Raw genomic sequence first — 19,141 nt, 5'->3', positions numbered from 1 at the left:
AATGTGGGGCTTGAACGAGGGCGTGGGGAAAAGGGAACTGTCATATGCTATTGGCAGGAATGCAAACTGGTGCGGCCACTGTGGAAAACAGCATGGAGGGTCCTCAAAATCGAACTATTCTACAATCCAATAATCACACTACTGCGTATTTATCCAAAGAATACAAAAATACTAATTCAAAAGGATACACACGGGGTGGGGTGCCTGGGTGGCTCAGTCGGTTAAGCCTCTGACTCTTGGTCTCAGCTCAGATCATGATCTCATGGTTTCGGGAGCTGGAGCCTGGCATCAGGCTCTGTGCTGACGGTGTGGAGCCTGCTTGGTATTCTCTCTCTCCCTCTTTCTCTCTCTCTGCCCCTCCCTTGATGGTGCTGTCTCTGTCTCTCTCAAAAATAAATAAATAAAAACATAAAAAAATTTTTTTTCAAAAAGATACATTATCAGACGTTCAGAGCAGCATTATTTATAGTAGCCAAATTATGGAAACAGCCCAAGTGTCCGGTGACTGAAGAAGGGATAAAGATGTGGTATATACACACAATGGAATATTACTCAGCCACAAAAAAGAAGGAAATCTTGCCATTTCCAATGACTCGGATGGAGCTAGAGAGCATTATGCTAAGCGAAATAAGTCAGGCAGAGAAAGACAAATACTATATGACTGCACTCATATGTGGAATTTAAGAAACAAAACAAATGCGCAAAGGGAAAGAAAAAAAGAAAGAGGGAGGCAAACCAAGAAACAGACTCTTAACTATAGGGAACTAATGGTTACCAGAGGGGAGGTGGGTGGGGGATGGGGGAAATAGGGGATGGGGATTAAAGAGTGTACTTACCATGATGATAGATAAATAAATAAATAAATAAATAAATAAATAAATAACAGGTCTAAAGTGTAACTCATCATCTTTGCCCAAACTTCTTCCTCTTACTCTATTTTCCAACTCAGCAAATGCCACAACCCTCCCCCCACATCCAGTTGTCCAAGCCAGAAACCTAAGAATTTTGAGTCACACCTAATCGTGCAACAGTAAATATCTTTTAACATTTTTCTATTCCCTCTGTCCTCTGTCCTCACCGCGGCTGCCCTCGTTCAGGCCGTGGCAGTCTTGTGCCTGACTCAATGAACTCCCGATAGTCCTCCTTCCCAGCACTGCTGGGACTGATCTATAACCATCTCCCCTTTTCTTTTAATAATAGGGCCCCACGAGAGTGATCTCAGGGCTTAGCAAACAATAGGCACTCGATCAAAATCTGAATGACTGCAGATAGCCAGGAACCATTATTTCCATTTTATCAGTATTATGGGCTGCATTGTGTCCCCTCAAAACTCCACGTTGCTGTCCTAAACCCCCGTGTACCTCAAATGCGACTGGGGATGGGGGCCTATAAAGAGGTTAAGTGGGGTCATCCTGGTGGGCTCGTGTCCTTATAAGAAGAGATTAGGCCAAAGAAAGATGTCCCAAAGAGAGAGATGTCAGAATGAAGCAACCCTTCTCACAACTTGATCTTGCACTTCCAGACTGTGAGACAACAAATTTCCATTGTTGAAGCACCTGGTGTGTGAGATTGTTACAGCAGCCTTAGCAAACAAATACAATCCAGAAAGGAAATCAGACTCAGAGAGGTTGAAGAACTTACCTAACACTGTATGGTAATTAGTCATGCGCTAGTTAGCAATGCATTAATGACATTCTGCCTTGTGGTTACTCTTAGGTTGTTTACCAACTCTTGTAACTGATTGAACCCTATTATCATTGAACTTCTTGCATATTTGGGTATTGTTACTTCAACTGGCACTCAAGGGGGAGGGTCAGTCTCAACCTTCTCGGTACCCCCCCCCCCAGGCTTCCTGGCCAAGCTTGGTGCTTTTTAATAGCAAGTTTTCATTGCTTTTGTTGTTGTTGTTCTTGTGTGATTGATGGACACATCTGGATGGGTAAAATAGAGCCTGATGGCAGATTCCTGATTCCCAAGACGAACAGGCAAACAGGGGCCACAATCTCCAGTAATGGAATATGATTCATCTCTGAATCTCCAACTATAAACATCAGAAAGACTGGTTTAAGACATTATGAGAGTAACGGTGCACAACATTTGAAGTTAGGACTGTCCATTACATAAAAAAGGAATTAGTAAGTGTGTGTGTGCGTGTGTGTCGCAGACAGTGGGGGAAGTGGCCTGTGGGGAACAGAAGCTGTAACTTCAGAGTAGCCACTTTCAAAATGGAAGGGCCCCGGGGCTCCTGGGCTGCTCAGTCAGTTAAGGGTCTGACTTCGGCTCAGGTCATGACCTCTAGGTTTGTGAGTTCCAGCCCTGTCGAGGCTCTGTGCTGTCAGCTCAGAGCCTGGAGCCTGCTTTGGGTTCTGTGTCTCCCTCTCTCTCTCTGCCCCTCCCCAACTCACGCTCTGACTCTCTCTCTCTCAAAAATAAACCTAAAAAAAAAAAAAAAAGGAAGGCCCCTAAAGTGCTGATCACGCAGGCGGCTTCATGCCAGAGACAGACAACCCAGTGAGAGAGGCAGAGGGGCTGGAAACAAGGCCAGCTCCTGAAGAACAGCCCGCTCTTTTGAGCAGATCCATTTTGTTCACAGACAAAACAGCCATGGGGCAGGACACCACCCCCCCCCCCCCCCCCCCCCCCCCCGTGCATGGTCATACTCAGGAACAAGGACACTTCTCCAATGTCATGGCAGGGGAGGGCGGTGGATGGAATGAGGTGTGGCCCTTCTTAAAGTGAGAGAAAACCCCATCAGATGAACTGTAAGACTCCTAGATTCCCTTGCTGAGGCACCTCCGTGGTCTAGGGCAGGTTGGTCTCTCCTGTCCCTATGAGCACCACCTGCTTATCATACCGAACTCCCAAAAAGTCATCAAAGTGGCTTAATAGCTCAAAAATACTTTGACAAAGGCCACTTTCCTTGTATATATGGTGAGCAAAGTAACACCAATTAGACGCGTTCACGCACTCCTGTTGACCCATTCAGCAGGAGGACCTACTATGGGCCAGGCCCTAAGCAGTTGTGAGCGAAAACAGACAGGAACGTGTCCTCCTGCAGCTTTACAAGTCCCCACTGCCTACACACCAAGTTGGAACCAAGCTGGTAGTCTTTGAGTGATTCTTTTCCTACAGTTTTTTCCCTTCCTGTATTTTCTCTTTTCCTACTGTCACAAACACATATTACTCCAACAAAATACGAAATAAACAATTTCTTCTCATTTATTTATTTTGAGAGAGAGAGAGAGAGAGAGAGAGAGCGAGCAAGCCAGGGAGGGGCAGAGAGAGAAAGAGAGTGAATCCCAAGCAGGGCTCAAACTCATGAACTGTGAGATTATGACTTGAGCCGAAACCACAAGTTGAATGCTTAACCGACTGAGCCGCCCAAGTGCCCCTAAACATTTTATTTTTAACTAATATTACCTTTTACATGCTAGTTTGTGTCCTGAATTTCTTCTGATGGCCTTAGTCCCACGAACTGGGAATGGGTTACATTTTGCACTGTGCATTACACTGATCTAGTCAGGAGGCAGAAACCAGACAGTAATCTACAGAGGAAGCTCATATAAGGAGGCATTAAGCTATAAAAGGAGAATAAATATAGATATACAGAGAACTCTCAAGGGTTCCCTAAGGCTGAGGGAGAGTACTCAGAAGGGACAACTTGGAAGGGGACCCCCCCCCACTGGGGGTTGGGATTCAGAGCTCATTGGGAAAGGTGTGATTGCAGCCACCTGGATGTCAGAGAAGTTTGTCTGGGGCAGGGCTGCTCCACAGGCAAACAGGAAATCATCTTTAGAGGTGGACTAGACTGGAGAAAGGGAGTCAGAGAACCACTATGGGGCATGCGGTTTAGCATCTGTGGTGTCTGCCTCAGGAAGGCCCAGGAAGGTGCTCACCAGACCTGGGCCGGGGCTGTGAGTCACTGACGGCTCTGGGGACACAGCTGGAGCAAAGTGTCACAGGATGTTCCCCCACACCCACACCACTCATCAGGCAGCAGGAACAAGAAAAAGCAGAAATCACAGCACAAAGGAACCAGGAAGAGAAGCCCCTTTCTCCTGCAACGTCCCTCTGGCTCCCTCTACTGGCTAACCTTAGCATTGTGCTTACTGTCAAGTAGAAAATGCACACAGTCCACTCTCCCAGAGCAGGAAGAGTGAATTTGGAGGTGCAAGTCAATAAACTGATAGCTGGGCAAAAGCTATCATCAGTCATTAGAACAGGGACTGGCAAACTTGTTCTCCGAAGAGCCCGACAGCAAACATTTTAAACTTTGTGAGTCATACATACAGTCTCTTTCAAAACTACTCAATTCCGATACTGTTGCCAAAAGGTAGTACAGACAACATGCAAACAAATAAACATAGCTGTGTTTCAATAAAACTTTATTTACAAAAACAGTCAATGAGTAGATTTGGCCCACAGATCATAGTTTACCAACTCTTGATTTAGAGCTTTAGATGGAATAATCTCCATTCTATGAATAGGATTATATTGAGAAGAGGGAAGAAACACAAGTGCACGGAGCTGAGGTAGGTGGTGAGGACTGAGAAAAATGAACTTAAATGGAGATAATAGTGTCTACATTGTCGGAGGGTCTTTTGGTCCAAATTAAGTGAGTGTTATGGACTGAATGGTTGTGTCTCCCCCAAATTCAAATGTTGAAATCCTAACCCCCAGTGTGATGGTGTTTGGAGATGGAGGTAACTAGGTCATGGGGTTGGAGCCCTCCTGATGGGCTTTGTGTCCTTATAAGAAAAGACAGGACAGAACTTGCTCTCTCTCTGCTCTCCGCCAGGTGAGGCTACAAGAGGCTGGCTATCTGCAAACCAGGAAGTGGGGCCCTCACCAAACACCACACCTTGATCTTGGACGTCCCAGCCTCCAGAACTGTGAGAATGTTTGTTGTTTATGTTCATGGTAATTTGTTATAGCTCCCACGCTGCCAGTGAGCTGTTCTATTAAGGGATCTAACAAGGTACTTAGTAAATTATCCTCTCTGAAGGCCTGTGCAACGCAAAATAACAGTCCATATTGTGGCTTCTCTTTTGAGGAAGCTGAGGCTCAGAGGAGCTAAGAAGCTTGCCTGAAATCATACAGCCTGGTTAGCGGGCGTTTGAACGAGTAGTCTGTATGACTCTAAGAGTCACCTTCCTCATCACCATGTCCGCAACCTCACTCACAAGGGGCAGATGCATGTTCCCAAACTGGGCTGCTTTCTTTACTGGCTGCCATAGTAAAACTGGATTTAATACCTTTGATGTTTGGCAGGCTAGGACTCCCAACCTGAAGGAAGCCAGTACTTAACTTGTTTGAAACCCAGCTCCTGAAATGTCCAAGGCACCTAAAGATGAGAGGTGAGAGATCCAAGATAACTCAGTAGTACCCCCACTGTTTGCCAAGTCAGTTCTGCTCAAGTGGCTGGCTAGAGATCAGTGTCCTATTTCAGGGACCCCTTTCCATGCCCTCTCCTTCCCTGACCTTTCCCGTAGGTGAATCATTCCTTAATCAAAGGTGGGACATTTGTTGGGCTTCCCCTTTAAAACTTACAGATACTACAGATGTTTCCTGATTGATTCTGACCATACCTGTAAGATGAGATTTATCCAAATGAATAGTAACTATTTACTATCCCACTGTAGTCCCCTAGTCCACTAACTATAACTAGTCCACTCATCTGAATCCATAGATCCTTTACTTTACTTCTAGATGCATTACAAGGCATGAGATCCACTTCAGAATCAGACAGAGCCAGGTCCGAATCCCAGCCCCAACTCTTACTAGCAAATCTGATCAATTGCTCCTTTTCTCTGTTGAGAGCAATTCTCCATGGCATTTCTGCATATCTTGTACAGGCTTTTATTCTGGACTATTTTCCAAGGATGTGTGTACAGCCCACATCCCTGGAAGGCAGAGAGAGAAGGAGTCTCCCTCCAGGTCAGAGAGAAGACTTGATCTCGGTCCCAGATAACCAAAATATTGCCTCCCTCTGGGGCAAAGGTTGAGCAGGTCTGCTAGTCCCCGCCCTGAAAAGATGAAGAGTTACTAAATTTAGTAGGGTCATTCACCTGTGACACAAACCCATTGTATGTAAAATAGCTATCTGGGCCCATCTCCCCATGGCTCCGAGGGAGTTGGGCACAGGGGAGGCAACGGAAACACGGACCTCCTGCTGTCTGCTGTGCCGGAAGTAACAAAGTCCTTTGTTTCTGACCAAGGACATGCTTGTCCAGCATCTATGAAACTGGCAGGCTAACGTGTCCGCATGTCAGTGGGATGAGGTCTCAAGCCCTTCACAGCTCCAAATGCTCTCATCCAAATGTCAAAGAATCAGTGATACTTTCTCACCTCCCCCGAACCTCAACCTCCTGCAGTTTGGCATTGACCCCCAGGACGATACTGAAGCTGTTTTTGTTGATGTCACCAAAAACCCCGTCACTGCCAATTTCAGTGGGTGTTTGATGCCAGGGGAAATCCTTCTAGACCTCTGTGGCCTCGACACTAGGGTACCCCCTCCTGTAGTGCTCTGTTGTTAGCCTCACAGGACCTTGACTTTCGTGCTAGTGCTGACTGGTCCCCTTCATGGACTCCTGTTCCTTTAGCAGCCTCATCATGCCCTGCCTGCCTCCCTTGTCACTCCTCCTGCCCTTGCTGGGTGATCTCACTCCCACTGCTGGTTTTAGGAACACCGTATGTGGTGATGATGTCCTAAACTCTAGCTCCAGTCGAGACGTCTGACACAACTTCCCAGCCACCTGCTGGGCAGCTCCACCTTACATGCAAGTGGTCCAAGAAGAAACGCCTCTCTCCCAGGCTCTCCTCATCATCTACTCCTCCCTCCTGGCTCTGGCTCCGTACTCTCACTGGGTGCACCCGGCTACCTCACTGCTCCAGGAAGTATCCCTGACCCTTCACTGCTTCTCACACCCCCAGGGCCAAGCTATCTTTGAACATTCTTTGTCTATTTCAGGAATCTGTATACCCCCCAGCTCAACCAGACCTACTTGTCCTGCTGCTGTTCCCCCTCAAGTCCCAACCTTTCCTGCCTTGGGCGATGGTACAGCTAATAGGGCTTCTGGCCTCCCGTTGACCTCCCCTAAAGCCCTCACTCCATTGCTGCTAGAGTTACATTCTGAAAATATAAATCAACCCACGTCATTTTTCTGCTTTCAATCCTTCACTTGCTCCTCATTACCATCTGACAACATCAAGATTATTGACAACATAGTTTACCATGCTCTCTAATGTTATGTCCCACGCACCCAGCAAGCTCCCTCCAGGCCTCCCTTCTGCTTCCTGTGGCCAAAACCACTCCAAATGGAAAAAAGGTGGGGAGGAGGTGTCTCAAAATAACACCCATTAAACAGCGCTAACTGGTTCTAATGTGTATTATCTGGAACCAGGAAGTCCCCTAAATTTGCATTAAACACTGGTCACACATCTGCTTGCCTCAAAACAATCTGAGCGTGCTTAGTTTTTCTTAAAAAGTAACATTAATAATTTGGATTAGGAACCATATTTCTACTCAATTAGTTACTATCAAGTTTATATGTTTCTCAGGGTTCCCTTGAGAAGCAAGCCAAGCTATTCCTTCATTCTACCCAGTGAAGGTGCTTAAAGATTAGTTTCTCAGTGGACATATGCTCCAAGTAAGTGTGTGTGTATTCACCTATATATATGTGTGTGTGTGTGTGTGTGTGTATATGTGTATATATGTGTGTATATGTGTGTATATATATATATATATGTATATATTTGGGATGATGAATATATATTTGGGATATGAATATATATTTGGGAATATATTTATTTGGGGGAATATGTATTTGGGGGAATATGTATTCCCCCAAATATATATATATATATATATATATATATATATACACACACATATGTATGTATATATGTGTATGTATATATGTATATGTATATATATGTATATATATGTATATACATCCATCTCTACCAAATATACATATATATTTATATTTCATATAGAAAATATATTTCATATATTTTTACATATGTATATATTTATATTTCATATATAAAAACATATTTCATATGTATATATAATTTCTCTTCGCCCTCTAAGCAAACAAACCAACATTGAATGTCCACCAGGAGGCGCTGAGGGCGTCGCCAGACCTGCGGTACCTTCCCGGTTGGAGAGGCAGCGAGGGATGCAGCAGCGATGGAACCCGGCTTCCTTTTTTAAAAGAATCAGCGTGAGGGAAGGGAGCAGCGCTGCGTTATTTTAGGGAGGCCTTGTCGCACTCCCCCTCCCGCGTGTAGGTAGCGTCTGGGATGTGTGCGGGCCCCATGGAGAGACGCTGGCGGTGGCTGCGGTGGCAGCTGGGGCTCCTACCGCGGCTGCAGCCGTTAGTAACCCGACCCCGCCGGCGCGGGGATTGAAGACGCGCAGGGGAGAGCGGCGAGCTGCGAACAAAAGCCCTCCGCGCGGGGCCGGAGCCCGGAACGTGTGGTGAGTGAACCGGCCGGGAGACCCGGGAGCAGCGGGCACTGGCGTGGCTGGGCAGGCAGAGTTCCCGGAGCCCACCTCACTGAGATACGGTAGGGGGACTCGGAAGGATATCCAGGGGCAGGTGTCCGAGCCTAGACTGGGGTGGATTGGTGCCTTTAGCACATTCAGACTTGGAGGGCATCGGGTGCATTTGAGAGGACCCAGGCGCCTTCCCCATCCCCAGCAAACACCCGCGAGGGGTGGGGGTGGGGGCGGGCACAGCTCCTAGCAAGCCCTGCCCAAAAGGCAGAGCCAGGATCGAACACCCCTCCCGGGGAGGCCTTTTGTAATTGAGGCATTTCGCTTTGCCCTTCCATCAGCTCCGGACCCGGGTCTCCTTTGGCAGGGGGAAATCGTATGGTATATCTCATGTAAATTTATCATACAAATCACAGGGCTTCTGGGCCTAATCCCAAATAAACTTCTTCCCTAGGCAAATGGGGTCCTCGCAGCAATGAGCTCTGAGGATGAACAGGCCTCTTCTTTTTTTTTTTTTGTTCCTGCAAAGCTGCGTCCCCGGTCCCCGCCTAAGCTACAAACAAATACACTAATCCTCCCGGGAATCCTCCACTGCCTCCTTGGCCGGCCACTGGCTGCACCGCGATCTTTTCATTTTAACTTGCAGCAGGAAGGAGATGCATCCAGCGGGCCAGATGTCCTGGGGAGCCGGGCCCCAGGACCCTGCCCTGCACACCGGGGCTGACGGAGGTTGAGGCTTTTCTCCTTGCACCAGTACCCGCCCCCTCCCACCCCCCGCCTGGGTTTTCAGGACAGCGGTATTATGATTTACGTTCCCCGGGGCCTCTGAGCCTAATCCCAAAGCGGATTAAGTTGGGAGGGGGTGTATATGAATGGGGCAGACGGAACCGCTCTCATGTATTCCTCGGTGTCCCTACCTTGTCATCCGCAGAGACTCCACAAAAGGACAGGGCTCAGCCATGGTGGACCCTGTGCCGGAAGAGGAGAAGGAGGGAGCCGAGCCTGAAGGTTCAGGAGGGGACGGCGCCGCCGCGTCAGTGCCCCCTGACGCCCAGGGCGCCCAGCAGCCCGCCGCCTCCTCGGCCTCGGCCTCCGCGGCGGCGCCCCGCAAGGCTGAAGTCCCGAGCGTAGCGGAAGAAGGCGGGAGGCGGGAGCAGTCTCCACTGCTGCATCTCGACCTCTTCAACTTCGACTGTCCGGAGGCCGAGGGCAGCCGCTACGTGCTGACCAGCCCTCGCTCGCTGGAGGCCTGCGCTCGCTGCGCCGTCAAGCCAGTGGAGCTGCTGCCAAGGGCCCTGGCCGACCTGGTGCGCGAGGCCCCGGGCCGCTCCATGAGAGTGGCCACCGGCCTGTACGAGGCCTACGAAGCGGAGCGACGCGCCAAGCTGCAGCAGTGCCGGGCCGAGCGCGAGCGCATCGTGCGCGAGGAGAAACGGCGCCTCTTCACGCCACTGGGCCAGGCGGCCGCCGCCGCCTCGGGCGCCAGCGCGGGCGGCAGCAGCAGCAGTTGCAGCAGCGCCAGCCTCCCGGCCTCGCCCGCGCCGCGTGCCGCCCGCAAGGCCTCCTCCAGCCCGTCCCCTGCTCGGACGCAACCTCCGCCCGCGGGTTCGCGGGCAGGTAGGAAGAGCCACTCGCTAGACTCGCTGTCCCGCCGGCGCGAGGGCGCCCTCAGCTCCGAGTCCGGCGCGTCGTCGTCGTCCTACAGCGGGGAGAGCCTGCGGGAGCTGCGCTGGCCTCCGCGGGCCTCGGCCAGGAACAGCTGCCCAGCGGGCTCCGCGTCCTCCGCCCCCAACCCTCTGGGCCGCCCATCTGCCCTGGCCCTGGTGCCGCTCACCGGCCGCAGCTTCAGCCTGGGCGACCTGAGCCACTCGCCGCAGACGGCTCAGCACGTGGAGCGCATAGTGCGCCAAGTGCGCGCCGAGCGGGGCCTGCGGGGAGTGCCGGAGCGCGACCGCAAGATCGCGGCGCTGATGCTGGCGCGCCACCAGGAGGAGCGCCTGCTGCTGGAGCAGCGCGCCGCGGCCCACGGCCAATGGGAGCAGCAGCGCGTGCGCGCCGAGCAGCGGCGGGAACGCGAGGAGCGGGAGAAGCAGCGCGCGCTGGAGCAGGGCCGCCGGGCCTGGGCGGCGCAGGTGGAGGAGCGGCGCGGCCGCCGGGGGCGCGAGGAGCTCGAGGCGGCGCGACGACGGCAGCGGCAGTGCGAGCGCAGCGAGGAGCGGCGGCGGGAGCTGGCGGAGCGTCAGGGCCTGCTGCGGCGGGAGCGGGCGGAGCGCGCGGCCCGGGAGGATAGGCTGCGCAAGCTGCAGCAGGAACAGAACCTGAAGCAGCGGGAGGAGGGCCTGCAGGAAGGGCGCGAGCGGGCCGAACAGGCCCGCCGGGAGCGCGCCCAGCGCGCGGCCCGCACCAAGCAGCGGCAGGAGGGCCAGCTGCAGCGGGAGAAGCGGGAGCTGAGCCGGGCCGAGCGGGCGCGCCACGAGGCGCTGCTGCAAGGCCGGGTCCGGCAGGAGCGCGCGGAGCGAGAGGGCCTGCGGAGCTCGCTGGAGGCCAGCTTGGGCCGCGCGCAGGAGAACTACGAGCAGCTGGTGGAGCAGCGCGCCCGCGAGCTGCGGGAGCGGGCCCGGCGGGAGGAGCTGCAGGGCCGGCGGGCCAAGGAGACGGCCGAGCGCAAAGAGCGCGAGCACCAGGCGCACCTGGAGGCGCTGGCCCGGGCCGGAGAGCGGCGGCTGCAACACGCGGCGCAGGCGGCCGAGGAAGCGGTGCAGCAGAAGGCGCGGCGTGTGGGCCAGAGTCGGTTGGAAAAGGAGCGGGCCCAGCGCGCCAATAAGGAGAAGGTGGAGAGGGACGAAGACTGCCGCCGGCGGGAGCTACTGCAGGCCATCGGGCGCAAGCTGGAGCGCAGCGAGCAGCTGTCTCGGGAGCGGAGGAGCGCGCTGGAGAGCGCCCGCTCCACAGCCCGGGCCTCCTTCCACGTGCGGGAGAAGGTGCGAGAGGAAACCAACACGCGCTCCTTTGACCGCATGGTGCGGGAAGCCCAGCTGCACGCCAACCTGGACCGCAAATGACCGCCACCCCTGGCTGGCCAGCCTGCCACGCTCAGCCCTGGGCGGCCTCCCTTGGCCTTTATGACCAGACCGTGGAAGTCCCCCGTCGGGGCTCAGCACAGTGGCCTCGCCAGGCTTCCGATCAGAGAGGCATTGAGAGGACAGATAGGAGACCTGACAGCCCCACCGCCTTTTTAAAAACGGACTTTGTTTGGAAATGACAGAGCACAATCTTTGACCACATCCACCCTTGGTGGCTCCCGCAGCTACCCTTGCCAAGCTTCCCCATGTGTCTTTGGGATTGGAATAGAAAAAGAGTTGGGGAGAAAGAGGCTGGGTCGGGCCTGCAGGGAGGGCCCCCCTGGGAGTGACCGCCCCTTCTGCAGCAGTGAGCCCAGGCACCTGTCGCACATTGGTGTCTGAGGTGACAGCGGAGGAGGCATCCCCTCGGCTCGCCTCCATCTTTTTAAATCTGGCAAGTTGCACAAAGCGTGGAGGCCACGCAGAAAAGCACAGCTCTTCCAGCGTGTTAGGCCACACCAAGTGACCCCAAAAGCAATGGGTTCTTTGTATGCTTGACTTTTAATCTGCCACTTGAGCAAACTCTGATCTTAGTTCTGATAGTTTTTTGGTTGATTCCCCTCGGCTTTCTAGTTAGACAATCATCTGCAAATTTATGATTCATTTGTGTCTTCTTTTTTCTCTCTCTCTCTCTCTCTCTCTGTCTCTCTCTCTCTTCTTATTCTTCCAAGGGACACAAGAAATGTGTTGTTGGTTGGCTTGGTGACGCTGTTTTGGCTTTAGTGGAAGCCCCCAGCCCCGGGGGAGATGAGTTCCCTAGGCAGCAGTGTTCCACCAAATGATTCTTTCTTGCAGGGTAGTTTCAGGGGAGGCAGCGGTCTGACGCCCACCTCCCAACGTGGATGTGAGCCCATTCCTCGAAAGACAGCAGCCATGCCTTAAGAAGCAGAGCTACCTTATGTGCCTGCCCAGGCCAATCCTGCCTCAATCTCCAGCCCTGGATGCAGCCCCGAGGGTGGGCGCAGCGAGTCTGGAGCTAGGATTTCCTCTGCGGAGGAATCCTCACAGCTGCTCAGAGGGTGATCTCCTGGGGTGGCTGGGATCCTGCCGCTTTGCTGTTGAGAGTTGTGTTTGCTATTGTTGGTGGTATGTTTCCCCCTCGTCCTCCCCCACAGAAGAAAAAGAGAATGTCCCCCTCACCCCCCCCCCTTAAGTTCCTGGTTCTCTCTCACTTGTGACTTAAAGTGTTTAATCAGTCTCTCCGTGCCTCACCTTTCCCATTGGCCAGATGGGGCCATCAGTACTCTTTTCCAGGTACCTCAAGGTCTTCCGGATCCAAAGCACCGCCTCAGTATTATTTGTTGGTCTTCTTTGTGCCTTTCTTGACCTGGAGTAGGGAGGCAGGAGGGCTGCTGTTGGCCTAGCTGGTTTCTGGGAATATGGATTCCTAGTGTTGGAGGGGGCCGGGCGTGTCAGGACAGATGATCATTTAGCTTCTGGGGGAAAATACTTGCAAGTCTAACAAATTCCCATTCAGTTGTCTTCAGGCTACTTTAACCCTTCGAGTGCTTCCTTTCCATGAAGCCGAAATCAGCCGCCGCCCATATCTACCCATTGACTCTTGCCTTCATCACAGAAAACATTACTTTTTTCATTAAATCGGGACCAGGAAATAAAAGTTACCAAAAAACCAAAAACAAACAAAAGCAAGAATCAGGGTAGAGAACTACTATATTGGACATATTTCATGTATATTCTGCTGCGCAGAATTGTCCCTAAAATGTCTGATATTACACACACACATATACACACACTCCATCTGTACCCCACCCCACCCCCAACTGCATGCCAGCAGATACAAAAGCATTGTGTAGAAGGGAGCAGTATTTGCGTGTTACACTTCAGGTGTAACACCGGGAAGAGAGCTGTGCCAAGGTTTATTTCTGGAAGGGGTGGATTTTTCCCTCAAATTTTCTTGTCGGTAACCAGGTTATCAGTAGCTAGCTATAACAATTGGCATTGTCTGTGAGTCAGGGGCATTTAACTAAAGGGTTAACTGGATACTTACTGGTTCTTACCTTGTGGCCCCTGATTTCCTAGAGAGCCTTTGAAACCTTAATAGAAAGTTCCACCTAAAACTCCTTTCTTCTCAAGTATGTACATTCACTCGAGAAGGACACAGTCTGGTTTTGTGGATGAGACACTGAAAGGTACACAGGCGATCTTACCTCGCCCTTTGTTCAGTTTGTTTTCCGACTTACTGAGTGACTTTGGGTAGATCATCTCTCTGTGCCTTGGTTTCCCCACCTGTGGAGAGAGGGTCGTGTCTTTGGCCCTCCTCAGCACTGTGAAGATGAATCAGAGTCAAAGCGGTCTCTCAGTTCTATGACTTTAGAAGTGCAGGTGCAATTGCCATAAACAGAAAGGATCCTCTGATGTACCGTGCCCAGAGAGTACAATGTACTGTTGCGATCTGGGGCAGAAAAGAATGGTCTCAAAAGCCCCATTACAGCTAACTGGAATTTAAATAAAAACTTTAAGAAAATAAAGAGTCCTTCAAGAAAAACAAAAAAAAAAAAGCACATTGCAGCTCATAGTGTCGCATGTGATGCAAAGGCCCAGGTCTGAATGTCACCAAATTAGAGGTTTGCACTTAGAGAAAAACACTGTGTAAAGGAGAAAAAAACCCTTTGGATTAAAAAAAAAAATCCATAAAGCTAAATAAAATTAAATCAAAAACAGAAGCCAAACCTAGTAATGGTAAAGAATGGTTCTTCCAAATTTCAGACCACTCTGTCTGTAGAATATAGATCCATCTCTGTATTCTAGAATAAGTGGTCCTGTTGCCCTTTGAGGAGGAGTGATTTCCAGAATCCTTTGTTGGGCCCTTTATTTATATTCTTCTCTTTGAAGTGACACCAGAGAGAAGTGTCTTTTTTTCTGAAATACAGCAAGGGAAAATTGGAGGAGTGTGGGGCAGTGGGGCTGGTAGGTGAAGAAAGGCTTACTTCTCTTGATGTAAACATTCCTAACAAGTGCCCGGAATTCACCTCAGAGTGTCATGCTGGACGTTTTCCTACCATCTGGAAGATTGCAGCCCTGAAGTGGCCTCAGACCTTCACATTTGCCCTCTTGGAGCATCCTCCAGCTCTGAAAAGAGAGAACGTGAAGTGGAGTAAGGAGGAATGAGAAGGGTTGGAAGAAACTTTGGTTTGGTCCATTACCAAGGAAGCAAGCAAGACAAAACTGTTTTGGACGGAATCATCAGTGAAGCTAGCCCAGTGTCCTGCTCAGGCAGTGACCAATGCCTTCACATCTGGACAGGAAGATGGAAGTTTCCCTTCAGAAGCTCACAGACTGAACCTTCAAGGGAGCAGTAACCAGGATTCGCCAAAGGTGAAGAGTGTATGGAGTAGGGCTGGCATATGAGAATGCGGTTTATGTTCAGGCCACTCTATGAAGTCCACCAGTTATCGTTCCCTCTCCTTTAAAAAGTCCATTGAAACAAAGGGGTGCCTGACTTTGTATCAGGGGCTGTATATTGTTTACTGTCAAATCCCCTATAGCTTACGGTTTAGCACTTCACGTATAGTAAGCACATAAATACTAGATGGAGAGAGGGATAGACAGTGGGTGGGTGGTAGATCAATCAACACTTCACAGTTCTAAGGAAATCTATGAAGAATAGATCGGGTGGGCAGGCCTCCATACTTTTGATGAATTTGTATCGAACATCTGCTGTGTGCCAGGCACTTCTTTTGATACTGGGAAGACAAAGTCTGGTCATTGACCTTGGGGACCATTTTTGCTTCATTGTCCTGAGCAGACATCTATATTTACCCATTGGGCTTACCTTCCTTCCCACCCTGATATCCATCCACAGGCAGGTCTTGCCTTGAAGCACTAACTTCAAGCCTTCCAGTTTTCTAGGGAGACACCATCTGCCAACCAATCATCATTCAGTCACTGTTGTTCTCTTTCCCTTGATTAATCAGGAGCCTTGATTAATCAGGTCAAATGCATAAGGTCATGTACTTAATCAGCTTTAAATTCCAGTAAAAAGAGAGACTATACCTTCAAGGGTGTTGTTTGTCGCGATGTTAACAGAGACAGAATAAATAGTGACCGTTGAAAAAATGGTCATTATCGTCAACCTAGAGAATGAGCCTCAGGCTATGCAGAGTCCCAGATCACTAAAACAGGGTACCAGCTTCATCGTTCAAGACAAGAAACTCAACCTTCCAGAAGCGCTTCCAGTTTCAATGTTCCAACAAGATTTCTGATCAATACTAAATTGATGAGAAAGCTTAGTGAAGCAAATATCCTATTTCTTAAGACTTCCGGGTGATTGAGGTTCCCCACAGGTTGCTACGTGGACCTGAACGGCAGCTCCACTCTGCACGTCCCAGGGAAACATTTGGCAGGTGAGCATAAAGAAACCTGGCATTTCTTGACAGAACCTGGGACGCGACTTTCAGGGACCCAGTGGATAACTCTCAGGGACCCAGCGGATAACTCTCAGTTCTAGAAATGTTGTTGAGGTCTCATATGTGGTACACTTGGCTTCGGGTGTCTGGTGCGGCACCTGCAGGATTACGACCCATCACGTGCTTTAATTACATGACACTGTAGAAGGGCACCTGGCCTGCTCACCTATGTACTCTGTTCCATGGAGCTCTGGTGCTCTATGTATATGCACCTCCTCCCAGCCCCGTACATCCCTTCACATGCCCCTTCATACTGGGCCCTGGTGCTTTGGCTTCCCCTAAGTCAGGGCTGGGACAGAGGGTGGAGTGGAGTCAGTATCACACGTTAGTGTATAGAAGGGGAGGGTGGTTTCCTTTTGAGGAACAGTAGTGATCGTTGTTACTTCCTGACTCATCAAATACTGTCACGTCCCACATGAGCACAAACATAGTGTGAAGTGATTTTTAAATTACCTGCCATTTTGAAGTGTTCATGCCTTTCTTCCTCTCCACTAGCACAGTATTGATGGCATGTTTTTGTGTCAGACATGTGCACACTTCACAGGACTGTCAGAAAGACAGTAGGTCCATATCTGCTCCTGGGTTTGAGTGTGTGTATGCACACACACACACACACACACACACTCCTACAGATGTGGCTACCATACCTTCAAGGCAAAGAGTTTGGCAAAGAAGCAAGTATCTTGACTTTTTCCAGCTGTTACCTACTACTCCATGGGCCCCTCTTGCCATCTATAAAAGGAGGACAATAGATCCCACATGGTAGGCAGTTGTTAAATGAGTTGATGCTTGGAAAGCAGCACAGTCCCTGGGAAATAGCACTCAATTCGTGGATATTGTTATTCTGAACTTGGGAGGGTAGAGAAGGAAGGAATGAGGTAGACTGCACATCAGCCAGGTCGTTCTGGTGGACGCCAGGCTTTGATGGTAGCCCTTTGCAGTTGTCTGTATCCCTTGCTGTTTGGCAATCCCCCAAACGATCCAAAGGAAGGGGCTCTGGGATAATTGTTCCCCCGTAATGTGCTGTAGCCTGGGGTCGGGGTGGGAGGGATTACCTTGTTTACCAAACGTTTGGCAATAAAATTGACATCTGATGGTAATTCTCAAAATTTTATTTTAAGGCTTCCTAAATGATGGCTAAGATGACAGAATGTTTTAAAATGGGGGAAAAGGATGTTCCTGTCGTGGTGCCAAATTCTACAGTCGTATCTTTAGCAGAACCACATGGAAGAGGTTGTGGGAGGCACACTGGTACTGGCAGAAATTCTGGGATACGCCACTGTCTCTGCTGCGGTCACATGGGAATGAGAGACAGGGTCTGGGACAAGCCCAGCCTGGGGAAGTGCTGATGGGCTCATTGTAGGAACAGATGTGGGAGCAGAAGGAAAGAGCTGGGTGCGTTAGCATTGCATCATCCTCAACAAATGACTTTTCCTAAGAAGGCCCAGAAAACGCTATCCTTCCCTGCCCCACTGGCCCTGCAGACAGCCACCTGGAGGACAGCTGCAGGACTGGGCTTGTACAAGTTGAGTCCCTGTCCTGGACGTATATCAGGGCACTGACTGAGTGGCCCTTGCTGGCTCTCACTTGTGCATCAGGAACTGGGGTGCCCTCCTGCTTTGTCACATTTCTTCTGCCCTTGGACACCCTAGAGGGAGACCCCTGTGGGCCTTAGAGTCCTCCCGAGCCCTCAGAAAAATAGTAGAGCAGGCACAGCGTGCCTCCCAGGAACATCTGCTTGTTTGGCAAGTACTTGCAGGGTGAGCAAAATGCATAGCCGACGTGAACAATTTGCAAATGCCAGGATTACAGGTAGTGATAACTAAAGCATACCGAGCACTTACACTGTGCAACTGTTTTAAGCACCTAGTCCTTGCCAGGTCTCTATGAGGTAGGTACTATTATTTTCCCCATTTTACAGATGAGAAAACTGAGGTACCGAGTTTCAGTGACTTGCCCAAGGTCACACAGCTAGTATCGGGCATAATCGGACCTGGACTGAGTCTGACTTTATAGCAAATGCTCCTAACCAGTATGTTCTGTCACTTCTTAGGAATCAGTGGGAAAGATTTTTTAAAAATATTTTTATTTCATTTATTTTTTTAATAAAGTTTATTTATTTTGAGAGAGAACCAGTGGGGGAGGGACAGAGAGATAGGGAGACAGAGGATCCAAAGCAGGTTCTGTGCTGACAGCAGACAGCCCGATATGGGGCTCGAACTCACAAACCAAGAGATCATAACCTGAGCCGAAGTTGGACACTTAAACCGACTGAGCCACCCAGGTGCCCGGGAAAGATTTTTGTTTTTAATTTTTAAAATTTACTTATTTTCCCAGCACAGAGCTTGACATGGTACTCAAACTCACAAATCGTGAGATCATGACCTAAGCCAAAATCAAGAGTTGGATGCTTAACTGACTGAGCCACCCAGGTGCCCAGGAAAAGATATATTTAAAAAAATTTTTTTAAATGCTTATTTATTTTTGAGAGAGAGAGAGAGAGAGAGAGAGAGAGAGAGAGAGAGAGAGCATGAGCAGGGGAGGAGCAATGCGAGAGGGAGACACAGCATCTGAAACAGGTTCCAGACTCTGAGCTGTCAGCACAGAGTCCGACGTGGGGCTTGAAATCACAAACACCTGAACTGAAATGAAGAGTCAGATGCTTAACTAACTGAGCCACCCAGATGCCCCCAGAAAAGATATTTTTTAAAAGGGGACCCTCCTGGGGGAGGAGGCTGCTTGGGATTCTCTCTCTTCCTCTCTCTCTCCATAGCCCTTCCTCCTGCCTCTCAAAAATAAAATAAATAAACATTTAAAAAGGCAGTGCCCTCCTGGAGCCTTCCAATGCCAGCCATTTGAATCACCACCCACTTTGCCCAGATGTAAGGCCTGCAGGGAGAAAACTCAGACGTCATCCGGACTTGGTGGGTCGTGCTGGGACTGAGGGTGAGCCTGAGGCTCACTGCCTAGAGAAAAGATGAGGTTCTTATACAGATCCTAAAGCTACCACAGCTGGGTTGGTGCCTGTTCTAGAACAGAAGTTCTCCAAGGGTGGTCACAGGTCAGCAGGATCAGCATCAGCTATGCTA

General features: G+C 50.2%; 1 protein-coding gene across 1 annotated transcript; it reads left to right on the top strand.

The window, feature by feature from the left end:
• Positions 1–9,462: 9,462 nt before the first annotated feature.
• Positions 9,463–11,565, top strand: CCDC177 (coiled-coil domain containing 177). The gene has a single exon (XM_042987804.1). It carries the CDS (start codon positions 9,463–9,465, stop codon positions 11,563–11,565), a length of 2,103 nt encoding a protein of 700 aa, XP_042843738.1.
• Positions 11,566–19,141: the final 7,576 nt, after the last annotated feature.

This window comes from Panthera tigris, chromosome B3 (genome assembly GCF_018350195.1).
Source record: "Panthera tigris isolate Pti1 chromosome B3, P.tigris_Pti1_mat1.1, whole genome shotgun sequence".
Taxonomy (NCBI): domain Eukaryota; kingdom Metazoa; phylum Chordata; class Mammalia; order Carnivora; family Felidae; genus Panthera; species Panthera tigris.
The sequence above is the reverse complement of the archived record's forward strand: the minus strand, read 5'-3'. Positions and strand labels throughout refer to the sequence as shown.